The following is a 17,943-nucleotide window of genomic DNA, read 5'->3' on the forward strand; positions in this document are numbered from 1 at the left end:
GGGCATGAATTAAGAAAGTGCAATAATAATATGCTATGTGCCTGATCATATGCATTGTGCTATTAATTTCTTCTGAGTTTTAATAATGGCTGGCTACTGTATGCAGTGTTGTGCAACAAAATAATATGCCACAGCAATTATTGCGTGCCTCGCACAACAAATTGAATATATCTTTGTCAGTCAAAACCTCATAGCAGGCTGAAAACAATAAACTGCAATTTTTCTTTTTGGGGTGACGAAGTGTATAAATTGTGAGAATAACCTGTTTATATATCTCTTATACTATGCAAATGAGCTACTCCCATACATTCGAATAAGCGCTTCAATAGTACGACTTGGCAAAGGACAACGAAAGACTCCTATTAAAGCACTCTAAGTCTCAAGCTTGTATTATCTGACGGTATGTCATTTCATTATTGTAAAGAAAGACAAACTTGATATGTGGAAACCAATTACGATAGAACATGGCCCTTACACTGTGAAAATGTTTTGTAGCAATAGACCCAATGTGAAGGCCTCTGGATGCGGTTTTGATGCATCAAAAGAACCTGGAATTATAGAGGTGCTCCATGGGCTAGATTTGACAGAATCAAGAATTGGGGGGAGACAAGATATGAATTACATACATTTTAGCTATTCTAGCTTTTTTTTGTGTGTGTGTGACTGCTACAGGTGTTTCAATTCTTTTTTGCAGATTTTCTCAGAACCCAATTTGTCACGTTTCTTTCATGCACCAACAAGCATAACTATATTGACACGGATGCTTTATCTGTATCCGGTTACCGTATTTCACCGGCTAGAAAATGTTAAACGTTATCGCTCGGTGCAGGATGCGCCTGAACGTATCGGAAGTTTCGCGAATGTTATCGATGGTTCTGTCTGTTGTCGATGAAGCTTGCTAATCTGATTGCATACGCGACACGAATTGTGTAGTAGTTTCTGGAAGGCGCGCGCACCAGCGAATAGGCTGTAACTTTAGACGACTGACGTATGCAAACCGACGCGCTTGACCCGCCGATGAGATTTTTGAAGATTGCCGACATTGCTCGCCGCTATCGTTGCAATTCAGTCGGCACTATTTATTTACCGTCACTGCCACGTGGCAATGTTTCCAACAAAGATTTTTTCAGTTATACTTTGCATGCCTAATTCTTACATAGTTGGCTGTACAATAAGGTACCAAAAATGAAATGGTACAGCAGTTTTTGATATATTGCATCGTCGTGCAGGTGTTTGCAAAGCGATCTTGCAGACAGACGGCTTACGATCATGCAGACAGACAGCTTAGTTTACAGCAGGCTGTTCTAGGCCGGACTTTGACGGATGAAGACGGAATAGTCCAGCAACAGTGCGCCGCAGCCGAGGAGCGAGCTTCGGCGCGCGTCGGAGCTTCTGTCTGGTGGTTGCGTGCCCTCTTCCTCCCACCAACGCGAAGCGAAGCGTTCGCTTGTCGGCGCGCGCCGAAGCTTGCCGACGCATGTCAGTGGTTGGGGCCTAATTGAGAGCGCTGTTGTCGTGTCGGTGGTGGTGTGAGGCTGCGATCGGAAACGGAGGAGTACTGCGGTTCGCGCGTCGCTGCTGCAGCCGCTGGAAGGAACCGGTGGATCGCTTTCTAATATTTCGCTACATTGCCGAGATCGTAACTGCACGCCAGAGTTATATGAATGCGCGATATGGTACAGGCATAAGAATGAAGATACGCGTCATATGGCAGAGGCGTGGCATATCTATAATGGTCGAAGTGCGTGCGTGAGTCAGCGTTCGATTACTTTACATAAGGAAGAGATTAAGTGCCTTAACAGTTATCTCTCACGTAGACCGGCACGTGTACCCGATTGACACGTGGCGTTACCATTCCTGAGCATGCGCAAATGAGTTTTGTGTCTTCTTTCATTTTTCGCCTCAGTGCTCCCTTCAGTTGATAGTCGGCGTTCGTGTTGTCCACTTCTCTACTCTTGTGTCCTGTCTGCACGCCTCACTTCTTTTTTGCATAATGAATCCTTACCAACTAGCTCAGCTTTCTGTCGTTCTAAGTTATCGATAGTTCCATCAATGTCTGTCACCAAACCTTGCATATTCTTATTGCTTGTATGCGCGACGCGAATCGTGTAGAACTTTGTGGAAGACACGCGGTTCGCAGCGATTACTCTGGAACATTCGACGACTGATGTATAAAAGCCGACGCGCTTCACCCGCTGACGAGATTTTGACGATCGCCTACTGTGTTCGCCGGTGTCCCCGTTGTTTAAGTGTAACCTGTTTTTGTGGACACAGGTTCGCCCAATAAAAGTTAGTTTCGTCCTCCACAGTGTTGCTACTGTGCTTTTTATACGGCACTACCATGTGATTATATATATACATATATATATATATATATATATATATATATATATATATATATATATATATATATATATATATATATATATATATATATATATTGAAACTTCCTCCTGGGCGAGTTGGTGCAACAGCGCAACCACATGCAACTACAATGTGTCTCGTCCTTGATACTTTGTGGTTGCATGTGTTTGCGCTGTTACGATACTTATGTGATATATATATATATATATATATATATATATATATATATAGACGAATATATTCACCGGATACCGACTTACTCTGCAGCACACAACAGCCACCAGAGAGCAGCAGTTAGGCCAAACCAGGGAGAGTAAGTAAAGAAATTCTGGTTTAAAAAACGAGCCTGGTGATCTTGAACACTGCATTCATAGCTGTTGATATCACGAAGAAAAAAAGTAAAACTTGAAAATGAAGCGTCAGTCCTCATTCACATATATGTGAAATGCCTGCGCATGCTATTCTGGGCTATTAAAAGGACTACTAATGGCAGCTCGACAGGCCATACAGACATAATTACGTATCCAGCGTGGCAGTCCCCCAGATACAGATCCGGAGGACGAGCTCTCCGGGGCCAGACCTGGACCTGCTTCCGCCTTGAAGTCAAGCATGACTGGCTTACTTGTCGATGCGTCGCAGCTGCTTGGAGAGCTCGCTCTGCTCGTTGATGAGCTGCATCTGCTGCGTGGAGATGTGCTCCAGCTGGGACTGGAGCTGCGGCACGGCTCCCACGTTGGGCGGCAGGTCTCGCGACGCCTGCAGCCGAGCCTTGAGCTCCTCCTGCTGGCGGCCCAGCAGTCGCAGCTGCTCGCAGATGCCTTCCAGGCGTTCCTGCACCACGGTTGCACACGGCTTAAAAGCGTTGTCACATTTTCGCAAGCTCACTTTGCGCTGTCACGTTACAGCGTTGTCATTTTACCGTGTCACGCATAGCGCTTCACATGAAATTACCGACTTTTCATTTTACGGATATGTGATGGACTTCGAAACCCAGGAAAACATATTGGAAAGCCTCAGCTCATCCCGAGTAATTTATCGCAGCAGCACCTGTGCACACCATTTTCTGTTTCCTATGCTAATCCTGGGAGTAGAACATCGCGACGTTTTTGCATTTGCTCCAGGCCGTCTGATACCCTGCGAGCTGCTAGCAGCAGAGCAGGCAACCAGGATTGAGTGGGCTCTGGTTCGTTACCCAATGCCGGACAAATTTTTCTTCAACTGCGAAGCTTTCTAGAAATTGTCTTGGGTTTCATTTTTTTAGCCTAATGCTGCAGGCAGGTGCATGGTAATCTACCCCTGCAGGCGATTCAAGCAGGCTTGCATTTGTCAATGCACTGCTCGAAGCATGGCTGCTTCTAGCATTTCACGGCACTTAATCCCTTACGATTAAACGACAAAAATTAAGGAAATCGCGGAAGCCTTTTAGTATTATAATATCGCTTCCCATGCACGTACTTCGATAGCGTTAATAAAATGTGAATGCAAAACGGGCCGGCTTTTTTTTGTTGTTAGATTTATCCAGAACATTTGAAAAATCACCTATGAAAGCTAGCATAAGTTTAGTAAACAAAAATGTGTCGTTTTACGTGCGAAAAGCACGATGTGATTCTAAGGCACACCGTAGTCAGAGACTACTAGAATTTGAAGCACATGGGGTTGTTTAACGTGCACAGAAATCTGAGAACACGGGTGTTTTTGCATTTCATCCCCATCGAAATGCAGTCGCCGTGGCTGGGATTCGATCCCACGACCTCGTGTTTAGCAGCCTAAGACCATAGCCAGTAAACAACCAAGGCCGGTATAATTTTAGTCATTGAGGTTTTCAAGTTTGAGGCTGATTTGATTCAATGACACTGCAAAACGATACATGCTGTGAATGGTATACAAGAAGAGGTCCCAAAGTAAGGGGAGCTTGAAAGAAAGAAAGGCGAACACTACTTGCACGAGAAACCGAAATGCGTATTTGACTCTAATATAATATAAACTAATTGCTTTGTTTTCATTTACTTTACTGCAGATATTAAAATTTCCTCATTGTAGCCGGTGTGTAATGAAGGCGTATCCAATTCGTACAAATTTGACACCCGTTTCTACGACATTCTGTCCAAAAGTATGTGACGCAATACACGGGAATACGAGCAATCCAGCTCGAGAACTACAATTACGCTATCTGCCATCTTTAAACATTCTGTACGTTCTAAAGCATGCTTGATGGGTGCCACCATGCGGCTCGCTCGTTCCGTCAGACAGAATGGCTTGCCTGTCGCTTCTTCTTCTCCTCCTCGATGTGCGCCTTCTCCAGCGGCGGCTCGAGCCGGGCGCGTTTGCTGGTCGGCGGCTCGTCCTCGAACTTGGCGTAGCACTGGCTCCTGCAAGGGTCGTCCGCACTGCCAAGCCTGGTTAACGCCGCCCGCTGCACCCGCAAGTCTTTCGCATGGGACTCAACGCTTAGAAACGCTTGACACAGAAACGGCACGTAGTGTGCCTGCGAGCAGGGCACGTAAGCACTACCTTCCGCACCAAACTCGTGTTCTTCGATAATCTTACGCTATTCGGAAGGGTTTGGCGCCAGCTAGTTGGCACGGATCATTAATATTTAGAACAGTGCCAAAAAAAGAAGGACAAGGGAGTACACAGGACGAGCGCTCGTCCAGTCTCCTCCCTTGTCCGTGTTTCTTGGCGCTTTGGTGAATATGAATGTCATGCTATTGGCCATTGCAGAGCTTACCGTTTTAAATGAAAATTGCCAAGAACCCTAATGTACAAATTTAGGAAGATAACCTCTCCGATTCACAGAAAGAACACATCGAGTTGAAATAGAGATTGAGAGGAGGGGATGGCAATTTCAAGTATTCGCTTTAAAATGGGATGGTGATTTTTTTCATTGTTTCTGGTTTTATTTTTAGTGCGGATGATTCGCGGTTCATAAAGGTAGCACAGTGTGAAATGCTCAAGTGTGCTACTGTCTCAGGAAATAGTGCTACTTCTTTCTGGCTGCGCCAGTCCTTTAGATGCCGTTTACTGTTTGTTATCCACCAGGCGCCTAGATTCGCTTGCCTTTCCACTACTTTTTCCAAGCCCCAGATGGAGTGATTATGCCGCCTTTATTTCTGGGGGACATTCCCACACGCTGACAAAACATGCTCTGTGCATTACGCGGTATTCCGACACGCTAAAAATGAATGCTGATTTCACTTAGAAGTCTGCGTTCTTTAATGAAAGCAACTACACTTTCAGGTTGATGGATAACAGTTAACACGTAACCATTGTTTTAGTGGCACTTGCATTAGTCCAGAAGGATTGATAATTGCAAAACTTGGTTACGTTCACGGCTGCAGCACCGGGACTAAGTCAAATACAAGGAAAGTAGAACGTTGAAGGAACACCCAACGATATGTAAACAAGAAGCCACGCGCTCAGATCCCCTTATGTTTCTGCCTCATATATTCTTCAACGGAGAGCACCGCTAACACCATTGCTGCGTCCAAAATCTGCCGCCATTCAAGATCTACACGGTTGCCATTTCTTCTAATCATTCAGTTTACTTTTTCTGTGCAACAGCAAATTTTCAGAGCCCCCGAAGCAGGAATGCTGCGGCTGCATGCCGAAATAACAAGGCCGAAACAATGTCGCTTTTGAAACCGCGTGAAAAAAAATCGTTGGCGGAAGCTGACGCCATATGGAGAGCGCGCCCGAGGGGGACGCGGCCATGGCGGCCTTGGAAGAGCTCGCAGCAGATCGCGCCGCCACCAGCAGACGCAATCTCTGATGAGCTTGGGCAGGTTTCCACTCGTTCTCGCTAAGCCCTTCCTTTCAGTACGCCCTTTTATATTTTTTCTTAAAGTCGTATATACGTCTACACTGCTCATTTGTTTTATCGTCTGCTCAGAATCATATTCACATTAATTCAACATTATTTGTACCAGACCCGCCTGTGCAATACAACAAACCAGAGGGCCTTCACGGGTAACTTGAATAAATAAATAACTAAAAGTCTTTGTCGCTGGGGCAGCTACCGAGATGAAGCAAACAGTGATTGTTGCGTTAGACGAGTGTTACTATAGCAAGGGTTCGTACGGGTTAACAATTGCGAGGAAGAAATTTGTCGCTGTTCAAACAGTGTGCCAATGAAATGTCGCCTGCGTGTGCGGCGACCTTCGTCATTTAAGTCGTGAATCAATCACTCCTTTCTACAAATAAGCCATAAATGTTCTTAGAAGATAAGTCCCGAAGGAGTTGCAGGTTCTTGTTGCTTCTCAAAAGCCCCGGAAAAGCTTCCTGTGGCGGCACCATGCCGATCGAAATTGCAGGGCAGATACTCGCCTGCTGCGAAAAAGATATTACTGTTTCGATGTTTGCGCGAAATAAGTGGTGCCCGAGAGAAAAACGCTTGCCGTCACAGATGCGCACAGTTGAGAACGATGAGTACACAAAAAGTCTGCCGGACGCTCATACGTCCAGACAGAACACGCAAACAACGTTTGTGTTATCTCGGCCCTGTAGGCCCTGCTGGGTGTACAGAAAAACGTATTTATATAGAGTGCTATATAATATAAAAATAATTTTGTCTCTAGAAGAAACCCATCGTTTGCACCAGGCGTTTCGATTCTCCCTCCTGAACAATGTTAACGCTGTCGATACGAAGCACGTCAAGAGCATTGAGATGTGTAGCATAAGAACAGTGGTTACCGGTAGTAATGTGCATTCGCTCATGCCCGGAAGACAGCGGTTCAGCGCGCGAGTGTTACTGCACCCGATTCGCACGACGGTGTCGTCAGCGTGTCGGTGGTCGACAGTGCGGCAGCCAGCGCGCTTCGCCGAGGCTCACGGGGCGGGCCGTCCTTGAGGGCTGCACATCCGCTGCTGTAGAGTGCGCCTTGGAGCGGAGCAATTAATTTCCCAGCAAAACCGAGTGGCGACCGTGTCTCGGTGCACGCGTGAATGGGGCGCGTCAAGACCGCGTCCGACACATGTTGCCAGGTCACACACCCCCCCAGCCGCCCAAGAAGACATCCAGCTGTGCCGGCACGCGCTTCGAAAGGGGGCAGGTAACTCCAGCGGCGGTCCCGTGAAGCAGCGCTAAGAACTAACGCGAACACGGCAAGTATTCGCCAAATCCACTGCGAAAATGAACTTTGTTATGCTCGGAAATGCCTCCAAAAAACGCGACACCAGATGCCCGGAATAAGCATGACACTGAAGACCCCGGGAGAGGCATCTTCTGCCTGCTCAACGAAATGCGTAGCTGCATACGAGGCTGCTTCAGGCGTTGCTGACCTACTCAACAATATAACAGCGGAGCTGTTATACGTTAGCTTTTGGTGGTTTGTGTGCGTAGACAAAAAAGCTGGTGGCCACGTCAGAGCTACAAGAGCTAAAGCATAATTAATTAATTAATTAATTATGGGGTTTTACGTGCCAAAACCACTTTCTGATTATGAGGCACGCCGTAGTGGAGGACTCCGGAAATTTCGACCACCTGGGGTTCTTTAACGTGCACCTAAATCTAAGTACGCGGGTGTTTTCGCATTTCGCCCCCATCGAAATGCGGCCGCCGTGGCCGGGATTCGATCCCGCGACCTCGTGCTCAGCAGCCCAACACCATAGCCCTTGAGCAACCACGGCGGCTGCTAAAGCATACAGCAAAAGCCTATCGCCGGATAGGCTCCAGCTGCGTTTAATTGCTAGAAGTGTCGAAAAGTATTGTGTTAAAAGCAATATCCTAATAACAAAAAAGTAAAACCCGGACAGATACTGTTTAGTATGGATTGCGCTTTGACGTCACGGGCTCTATAGGCAAACCACGTAACCTTATCTCAGTTCCCTTCCACACGTGCAATGGGCAGGCCGCGTGCGGTGAGGACTGCGCAAGAAGAGCGCGCCTAAGAAAGAACACCGTCGTGAACAGATGCGGGAATGTGCGCGGCGACGGCGGGCGACACATAACACGGACGAAGACAGTGCCGCAAACGCCAAGCGCGTGCATCTTTCGTTGGATCACCTCTGCGGACTGCACTTTCATCATTATTATGGGTGATTTTAACATAGACCTGTCTCGGCCTGATCGATGGTGGTTCGTGGCTTTTCTGTTCGAAATGCTCGGCATTCAGCGGCAAGCCGCTTCGTCGAGCTAAACCCTGTTTTCATTCTTGGCAGGCCGGACTGGTGTATTGCTCAAGAGGATCGCGGCATTACGGCTGCTGAACGCAAGCCCCTGGAGTGCTCTATCGCGCATGCGTACAGCTGGACGGCTGTCTCATCCACTGGCGGTCAACCATCGGCGGGCCGGGGCGTTATCACCTTGACTGGTTATGACGTGGTACCTCACGCCGACTACATAAAGCCTTGCATTCTCGGGAAACGTTGCAGCGGCAGGCCGCTTCGTCAAGCTAAACCCTGTTTTCATTCTTGGCAGGTGAGTTCTCTGCCATCGATATTCATACATACCTATAGTGTGTTATGCCGCTGACTGCAACAATGTCTTCTGCTTGTTCTGCCTGTACCACTATTTTGGAAGGGAAGTTCTTGTCTTGTTTTGATTGCAAGGGGCGTTTTCACCTTGGAAAGAACTGTTCCTCAGTAACTGAGAGCACGTACATAAAGATGTCAGTTACAAAGCGTAAGACTTGGACTTGTCCGTCTTGCAAACGTGTCGAAACAGTCAGCCAGACACAGGCTCAAACCGTGATGGCGCTACATTCGCCAATCACTTTTCTGCAGTAAATGCTAAACTAGATCAACTGACGACAACAGTTGCGGCACTTGCTACTAAGGTAGAAGTGCTTACGTTTAAAGCTATAAAGAGAAGATGGCTATAAGAGTGAGTGAAATTCAGTCTTCAATTGAATTTCTGTCTAATAAGTATGATACCGTGATTTCCACCATGGAAGCTAAGCAAGCGGAGATGACCCATCTACACGCTCAAGTGGCATCATTGTCTTCAACTGCTGTCACTCAGGCTGACTTGCTGGACAAACTAAGGAGCGAAGTAAATGATCTCGAACAGTATAGTAGGAAGTGCAATTATGAATTGCATGGGCTACCGCTCACGCCTAATGAGAATTTGAGGTCTTTTATGGGTGAGCTGGCTCAGCATTTAAGGATAACAGACTTTACACCTAATATGATCACTACTATACATCGCCTGCCCAGTAGAACGGATTCCATTCCGCCCATACTGGTCCAGATTTGCAATGTTGCAACAAAAGACAAATGGCTTAGAGCAAGAAGGGGTCTCTCGGGCTTGGTTCAAGCAGGGTCTTTGCCATGGCTTTATTTCATAAAAATTTGACCCGGCACAACAAGGATCTGTTCAGACTGGCTTGTCTGAAAGGGAGGGAAAAGAGCTGCAAGTTCATTTGGACAAGGAATGGCAAGATTTTCGCCAGGAAATGTGATGGCGCATCCCTTATCCGTGTAGAGAAGGAGTCGGACCTGGATAAGATAAGCTAAGATGGCAGATACTGGCTCTCTGACTTGCAATAATTTTGTAGAGGTTTCGAAGTTTTTCAATACTTGCAAAGGTGATGCTTTTCGTGCCTCACATGTTAATATTCGCAGCTTTCGAAAACACTGGTACGAATTTTGTGCAATCACGGCATCTACTCGTTCCGACTATGATGTCCTTGCAATAACAAAAATTATTGTCACAGCAGACAGCCTAAAGCATTACACGTTGCTTGGTTGCAGGTTATATTCCTACGCGCGCCAAATCTAAACGCACCTACTTTGTCATTGGTTCTGTTCGCTGTTTATCGGCCTCCTCATTTTAACGGTCGATTGTTCTTAGCCGAACTCGATCACGCACTCTCGACTCAGTCACACGAAGATTACGTCTGCTTGATAGGCGGCATAAATATCGATATACTACGCCCTGCAGTTGGCTTGGTCGCAGATAACCTTGATACGTTGTCGAAATGGGGACTGCAGACTACTGTTCAAAATGCAACGCGTGAAGAATACCTATCTGGCCGGCTTACCGCTTCCTGCATTGACCACATAACCATTCGTGCTTCAGCTTGGATCTTGGAATCTGCGGTTGTGGAAACAAAACTTTCCGATTATTACTTTGTTGCTCGTTGACTCGGCAATCTAGGTTGTATGCCTCGGCGGTGGCCTCCAGTAAGAAAGAAGTTTCCATCTGTGATTCAAAAACATTCTACACTCTAGTATCAAACTATGACCGGAACGCGTTTTTAAAAAGTGTTGCACCACCCGATATCTACGACAGGCTCGTTGAGGTATTACACCGGCTTAAGAAGGCGGCCACACGCATCGTACTCGTCAAACAGCGTAACAAGGAAAATAAAAGGATGACTTGAGAAATACTGGCTGCATTAAAGGAAAAGGACCTTCTCTGGGCGCAAACTAAACGTTGCCCCGCCTCTGAAGCGATGCGGTCCGAATTCAAAGAAGTCAGAAGTGGGGCAAATGCGATGATTCGTCGCGCCAAGCGGATGCATTTGCGGAATAAATTTAAATCCGCTCGGACAGACACCAGAAAAGCATGATCCTTAATAGATAACCTTAGAGGTGCTAATAAGCACCGAAATCACAAATGCGATTTTATTTCTTTTGGAAGTAATGACCGTACTCTTGCTAATGATTTTAATACTTCATTCTCTCGAGTGTCAGGTAATGCATCACCGCTTCCACCGTCGTGTACTTTGCATAATAGTACATTGGAGTCTGCGCACTTGCCTTGGCTGGCCCAAGACGAACTTAGGTAACTTATCTTTAGCCTAAAGTGTAACAAATCACCAGGTATCGATGGAATTTATGTAAGTGACCTGCGCGCCATCTTTGGTCTCATCAAGGATGTGTTGCTGTCACTACTTAACAATACCATTTCCAGTGGTACAGTCCTATTAAATATGAAAACTGCTGTAGTAATTCCACTTTATAAGGGAGGAGCACATAACAGAACAGAAAACTATCGCCCAATTTCTGAGTTGCTCTGCTTATCTCAAGTATTGGAAGAGCATTTATTACTAACAATGATAAGTTTCTTGGATAAACACGGAATTTTATCTTCTTCACAGTATGGTTTCATCCCTAGAAAAGGTACCCAATCACTTCTTGAAGATCTCTCTGACATGTTGAACTTGTCTTTCGAACGTAATCAGATCGTATGTGCCATCCTCCTTGACGTCAGCAAAGCTTTCGATAGCGTGATTCATGGTATTCTATTAACTAAGCCTTCAATATTAGCATTTCGTGGCACATTCCTGACACTCCTGGAAAACTTTCTGCATCACAGGCGCCAGCAGGTTTCACTAAGCCTGGCTAAAAGTGATTTCGTTGTAATAAAATATGGTGTCCCCCCAGGGGTCTATATTCCTGTTATATAATATTTATGTGAATGACCTTGTCGATGTGGTGCCTGTTGGATTGTATCAGTATGCAGATGATACTGTCATTATAGCTCAATCAACAAACTGAAGTAAATGGAAGTAATCGCATGCTGTGGGCATGCTATTACTTCCTTACAAGCAATGGCGACTAAGGCTATGGACTGGTTTTGTGCTAACTTAATCAATATTAATACGTCAAAGACAAAACTTATTTGTTTTCACAATCCTCTGAAAAAACTACACATTGGTTACCCGTTTGTACTACACAATTCAAAGTGTTCTCCATGTCTGTGTAAACCTTTAGATTATGTGACTTCAGTAAAATACCTCGGTTTGTACTTTGACAGGGATCTTTCCTGGAACCCCCACTTGGATTATGTATGCAAACGTCTTCGTGCGGTATCTTGTGTGCTATACAGTTTGAGATATTTTATGCCCACCTATGTTCGAAAAGTTGTTGTAGATGCGTTGTGTTATAGTGTATTAAGGTACGGCATAACAGTTTATGGCCATTGTGCAATTCGTTCGCAAACTAGGGTCAACTCTATTCTCCGCTTTAAACTAAAAAAACATCAGCTATGATTTAAATCTTAATGACAAAAGTGACGTTTTCAAAAGCCTATTTATGCCAGACTTTAATCAACTACTGCTGGAAACTGTTCTGCTAAAGCACTTCTGGGAAAGTAATTTCAGGGAAAAGTACGTTCCCTCACTTCGTTTGCGGCCTAAGAATCTTTACCGTGTACCCAGGCGTTGTACAAGATATGGCAAGAGAATACGAGACTACTATGTTCCTGTATACATTAAGAAATTGTCTCAAACCGTCTTGCGCGCTCAAACCAAATACAGGTTAAAAAAGGCACTCAGGCAAATTGACAACTAGTCGCCTCAGGGAACTATTAGTTTTTTTATTTATTTATTTTATTCATAGACTACTTTAAATGTCAATTGAATACGTGTTTGTTCCGCTGCCTGCCAGACACTGCCGCTCAAGCCCTGCGTGGCTTTGGCAGGCCTGTTATGTACGCTGATTTTTTTTGTGACTTTGTAGAATACATTATTATTATTATTATTAGTAGTAGTAGTAGTAGTAGTAGTAGTAGTAGTAGTAGTAGTAGTAGTATTAACATTATTATTCAACGTTACACAAACGTAAGTGTGCCCACGACGCGTCATCGGTCCCATTCTCCAAGAACCTTTCCGGTGTCGCCACAGAGCCACTGACCGTATATCATAGAGATAAGAAAATGCTCACCTTAGTGACCAAATAATGGATCCCCAAAAAGCACAGAAAAGAAGGTCAACAACTACAAAAAAAGCATGAGTATGTAGTTTAATAAAATAACAAAATATCGTGAAAAAACGGAATTCTGGTGGCATGTGTCTTATTTTCAATCTACATATTTATTATTAACATGTTTATCACCACATATATACAGCTCCGCTGGTCATCCACCTTCACAGAGTGGAATGAATTTCTCAAGAGATTTTCTAAAAGCGCCCAACGCGTGCGGTGTGCGCTACGAACTCCTTCATTTGTATCTGTGAAAAGCGTTGTCTGGCGACCTTTTTCACGGCAATGCCATGGGCGCTGCCACGTTTGATTGCGCGGGCGACGCGTCCATTATTTGCCTCGGGTGCCTCCGTGGTCGCCGCGTTCGCAACGAATGTGCACGGTGCATGCCCCCCGGTGCGGCTCAGCAAGCCTCTGTTTCGGCAGACACGACGCAATGGCCACCGCTTCAGTGGGCACGGAAAAGCTTTTTCGCAGCTCGCTAAGCCTTGTCAAAACTGCGCGAGAAGACGGTGCTCGGAGCGGGAATGCATTCCAAGCTGTGATATCTTTTCGCTCATGAATGGCCAGCATGAGTGGGTCTCGTTTTTCGTTCTCCATTTCGCAAGGACTTTGAAGCAGCGTCTTGTCACGTTTCTGAACCCAATAAAGTTCCTGCGTGATGGCCCTTTGTTTATTTTCTGCCTTATCCCTCGCGGGTGTTCTCAGTGGCAATAGACTCTTTGCTGCTGCGCGCAAGGCTTCGAACGCACACATTCCTTGCAGTGTAATAGGCTGTAACAAAGACATAACTCGCTTTCTCAGTGGACCGTCACGAAGCGTTCCGCTTCAAGCATTCGTGTGCTGTCGGCGTAGTCGCCATCACCCATGCTTCGATGCATTGATTCGGAAGTGCACCCGTTCACTTATTCTCGACTATGGCGATGAAGTGGTCACAAGTTTGCGAGTGAGTCGTGGTGGAACTTGATAGAAACTTGATATGCCAGGAAGCGGCGCCGGTCCCTTTGTCACTGTATAATGAGCGGTACCCACTCTTGCCGACGTTATCATAACATCATCTACATAACACAGATATGTGGACCATTTATAGCCGCGAAGTAAGGAGTCCATCATTCTTTCGAAGGCTGTCGGAGCATTACAAAGGACGAACGGCTTAACCTTGAATTGGTAGAGGCCGTCAGATGTTACGAAGGCAGTTTTCTCACGGTCCATGTCATCTACTAAGATTTGCCAATAGCCTCATTGGAGGTCTATCGATGAAAAGTATTGGCTGCGCGCAATCAGTCCAAGGGGTCATCAATACGGCGCAAGGGGTAGACATCCTTGCGTGTGATTTTCTGAAGGTATCTGCAATCCACACAAGAGCGCCAACTGCCGTCCTTCTTCTCAACAAGGACAACAAGGGGCGCCCACGGACTACAAGATGGCTCGATAACACCCTTAGTGGGCATCTTATCGACTTCTGGTTGTATCACCTGTCGTTCAGCATGTGAAACCCAGTATGGCCGGCGGCATATCGGATTGGCGTCTCCGGTGTAAATACGATGGCTGACCACCGATGAGAGCAGCATACCGGGCAAGTTGGTAATCTATGACTCAAGTATTATTGCGCAGCAAAAAAAGACATGGACGTAAGAGAAGAACACGTACACCTTCTCCTTCTTCTGTTCTTCTCTTACGTCCATGTCTTTATTGTTGCGCAATAATAATTGAGTGACCACCGATGTCCAGGCTAAAGGGCAGCCGAACATGTCAAGAATATTGCGGTTGGTTTCCTAGGGGACAGCGGAGGTCAGCAACTTCTGCTGGAAGAATATCAGGTGCAATCACATTTCTAAGTTCGCCTGTGAGAGTTGGTGAATCGGGGGCTTCTATAGAGGGTGAGCCAATTTCGGCGTCAAGAGCCGATATCTCGCAAGTGTTCACAGGTGTTGACCAAAGCCATGCCTCTGGGAAGAATTTCAGTCGAGTAGTTAAAGTTAAGGAGAGGGAGCGAAGTTTAAGTGCTGGTAACAGTCAGCACTGTATTGGGAATGGCCAAATTTCTTTCAAGCAGTATGTCAGCGGTGCGACATAATACATAGACACCATCAGGAACAGATTGGAACGACAGTAGAGTGACGTCCGTAGTGGCTTGAGGCGACAGGCGGATCCCTTCGGGAGAGCATAACCGTTGCTATGTGACTGGTGGGCTATATCAGCCATGGGTCCATTTAAGTTGGCTGACACTAGACGCGCAATCTAAGAGGGCTGAATGGGGCGATAAACGTTTATGCCAAGTATAACGTCGTAAAGGCATTGTTCCAAGACGGCAAACAAAACTTTCGTTAGGCGCCCCGCGATGCCAATGCGAGTGGTGCACATACCAAGCACGGTAGGCGCTCCTCCGTCGGCGACGCGGAGGGTGCGTGATGCAGCGGGTATGAGAAGTTGGTTCAGGCGTCGGCGCAATTGGGCACCACTCATGACGGACACGTGCACGCCAGTGTCAATGAGTGCTGGGACACTGGCGCCATTGACTAAAACGTTCCTCAAGTTCTGTTTGGTCAGTAAAGTGATCAGAGGGTTTTGCGGTCGAGTCGTCAATGCAGTGTCACCTCCGGGATCTGCATCGCTTAGTTTTCCGGAGACGGGCGTCGGGGCTGCGTCGCGGACAGTGGTCGACGTGGCGAACGGGACTGGTGGCGTCGGAAGGACGACGAGGGACTGTTCCAACGAGCACGAGCGTCATTGTTTCGCTGCTACAGTGCCAAACAAGGCTGGTAATGACGCTCGCTCTGCTCGGGGCGATAATAACCGGTGAATGGTGGTCGCAGACGGGAGCAGACAGTAGGGTTGTTACAATGACGAGCAACGTGACCAATGCACCGGCAGGCAAAACAGGTTGGCCGATCGTCTGCGATTCGCCACTCGGCTAGATTTCGGTAGCGTGCAAGATACCATGGACCAGTCGAAGCACCTGGAGCACCAGACAGCTGTGAAGCGGCATCGACACATACGTAATGAACTCCACGATTAGCGAGTTCTTCGTGGATTATTGCCTGCACAAATGGTGCTGTAGTCAAGTTGTCCGGTTCACTGGAATGGGAAGAAAGGGTTTCAGGAGCCATGGCTTCAAAGTGTCGCCGCACTATCCGTGTCAGGTAATCTGATGATGATATTCGCTGCACTTCTAGCTTGCCGTCAGAAGAGGATGTCACAGCTATGTTAGGCAGACGTGCGAACGGCGTTGCAACGCGGCGGCTCTTCGCCTCCTCCAAGCGTGAACGCCCTTTTATGATTTCCTGTACTGTTTCACATTTTTTTTCCACAGCAGGTTGAAAGCATCGTCAGCGGTCCCCTTCAGCACATGCCCAACTTTGTCTGAATCAGCCATATCGCTGTCGGCCTTACGGCACAAAGACAGCACGTCCCTGGATGTGAGACGTATAATTCTGTGAACGTCTAGGCGCGGGCCGCTAGCGCTTTCTTAGCGGTGCTCTTCCGCCCGGCGGGATGGCCAAATAGTCCGACGTCCCTCGGCTTCTGTTCGCACTTGTCCCAGTCATTCTTCCTCGTATTTGTCATACCACACCTTCACCGTGCCTTGTAGATAGAAGACCAAGATAGCCAACATAATCGTCAGATCCCATTTCGTGTGGGCACTCACACGCTCATACGTGGCGATCCAGTCTTCCACGTAGAGGTGGTCCGTGCCGCAGAACGTTCCTGGATCCCGCGGCTGAGCCAGCACAACCGTCAGGTTAATAGGCGTGGATATAGGCCGCGCCATGTCGGGTCCTGTTTCGTCTGTCATGTTGACCTGTCCGAGGCGACGACCACTGCGGAGCTCAGTTGTTGTTTATCAGGGGTATCCCGCACCTCTCACCACTTTGTTACGTTGCAGAAGTCACATATAAATATATATTACAATATTTACAAGACAGACAACGATGCACAAACAAGATGGCTCTCGAGACCGATTCCACCTCTACAAGTCAAATCATCTTCTTCTGACTAGCGCCACTTTTTGTTGCGCCGCAACAATGTTATTTCAATAAAAACAGGAGTTTAGAGTTCGCGTCGCGCTTAAATTTCATGCTCTATGGTAATTATTGCGCGTCCAGCAGTAGTTCTCATAGCGTACGTACCACCTAATGATGAGAACAGATACACGCAGACAATTTCAGACCAACTTTCCCCTAAAGCTTGATTAGCAGTCATATCTCTTACTGGTTGAATACCGCCTATGCAAAAGTCATTATTTATTACGATACAACACTATACAGCACACTACAGTACATTATTCTACAGATACTCTGCACAACATGGAATGGTTCCTACGTCAGTTCAAGCGGCTTGACTAGGCCAACTTCCGCTGTTTGTGAGGCTCAGATATATGGGTAGTGGAGTACGAGGAGGTCAGCGGAATATCTGTATCGCCGTTAGTTCAAAAGAACTTAGGAAGCCGTTTCGCGCAAGCTTCTCTTCAGACTCCAACATGTGCGTTGGTTCTGAATTTCTTATATTTGTGATGTCATTGATTTCCCGCAATAACATGACGTCGTTTTGGCTAATATTTGTGGAACTGAATTCGAATTTTTTAGGGCTGGGGGCGGGGGGGGGGGGGGATAGTGATTTAACTTGTAAAAGATAAGTTAGAAGCGCGCCAGATGGCATGAATATATAGCCCACATTTTTGAGCTGTTTTAAAGCTTCACACGAGAATTGTCAATGAGTCTCTGAGCTACTCGTAATAAAAACACGAACTGATTAGAATGCCATTCTATGTACCACGCTATATTTGTCGTGTAATATGCCACCATGTGAAAGCATAAACCGTAGGAGCACCAAAAATGAGGACATTTGTACCAGCAAGAACAGAGGTTGGCTGCGCCCATCCACCATCTCTAGACGCGGCGCGCCCATGCAGAGCGCTGGTGAGATTTTGAA

The 17,943-nt window shown here is 46.6% G+C and overlaps 1 protein-coding gene and 1 long non-coding RNA gene across 15 annotated transcripts in view; one reads left to right on the forward strand and one right to left on the reverse strand.

Annotated features, from left to right (window-relative positions):
• nab (NGFI-A-binding protein homolog) overlaps positions 1-17,943 on the reverse strand; it is a 1,159,032-nt gene that overhangs the window by 71,949 nt on the left and 1,069,140 nt on the right. For 13 of the 14 annotated variants that reach the window (XM_070536817.1, XM_070536819.1, XM_070536822.1 and 10 more), the window contains 2 exons: positions 4,625-4,751; positions 2,987-3,195 (listed from right to left, as the gene is read on the reverse strand). In XM_070536817.1, the coding sequence (XP_070392918.1) occupies positions 2,987-3,195; positions 4,625-4,751 (336 nt within the window). The remainder of the gene's footprint in view (positions 1-2,986; positions 3,196-4,624; positions 4,752-17,943) is intronic. The other variant, XM_070536821.1, reaches the window with a different exon arrangement.
• Positions 8,228-17,943, forward strand: part of LOC135917650 (uncharacterized) — a 32,531-nt gene continuing 22,815 nt past the window's right edge. The window contains exons 1-2 of the long non-coding RNA XR_010569366.1: positions 8,228-8,437; positions 8,521-8,779. This is a non-coding gene — a long non-coding RNA (uncharacterized lncRNA). The remainder of the gene's footprint in view (positions 8,438-8,520; positions 8,780-17,943) is intronic.

The sequence above is a fragment of the Dermacentor albipictus genome, chromosome 4 (genome assembly GCF_038994185.2).
Source record: "Dermacentor albipictus isolate Rhodes 1998 colony chromosome 4, USDA_Dalb.pri_finalv2, whole genome shotgun sequence".
Lineage (NCBI taxonomy): Eukaryota > Metazoa > Arthropoda > Arachnida > Ixodida > Ixodidae > Dermacentor > Dermacentor albipictus.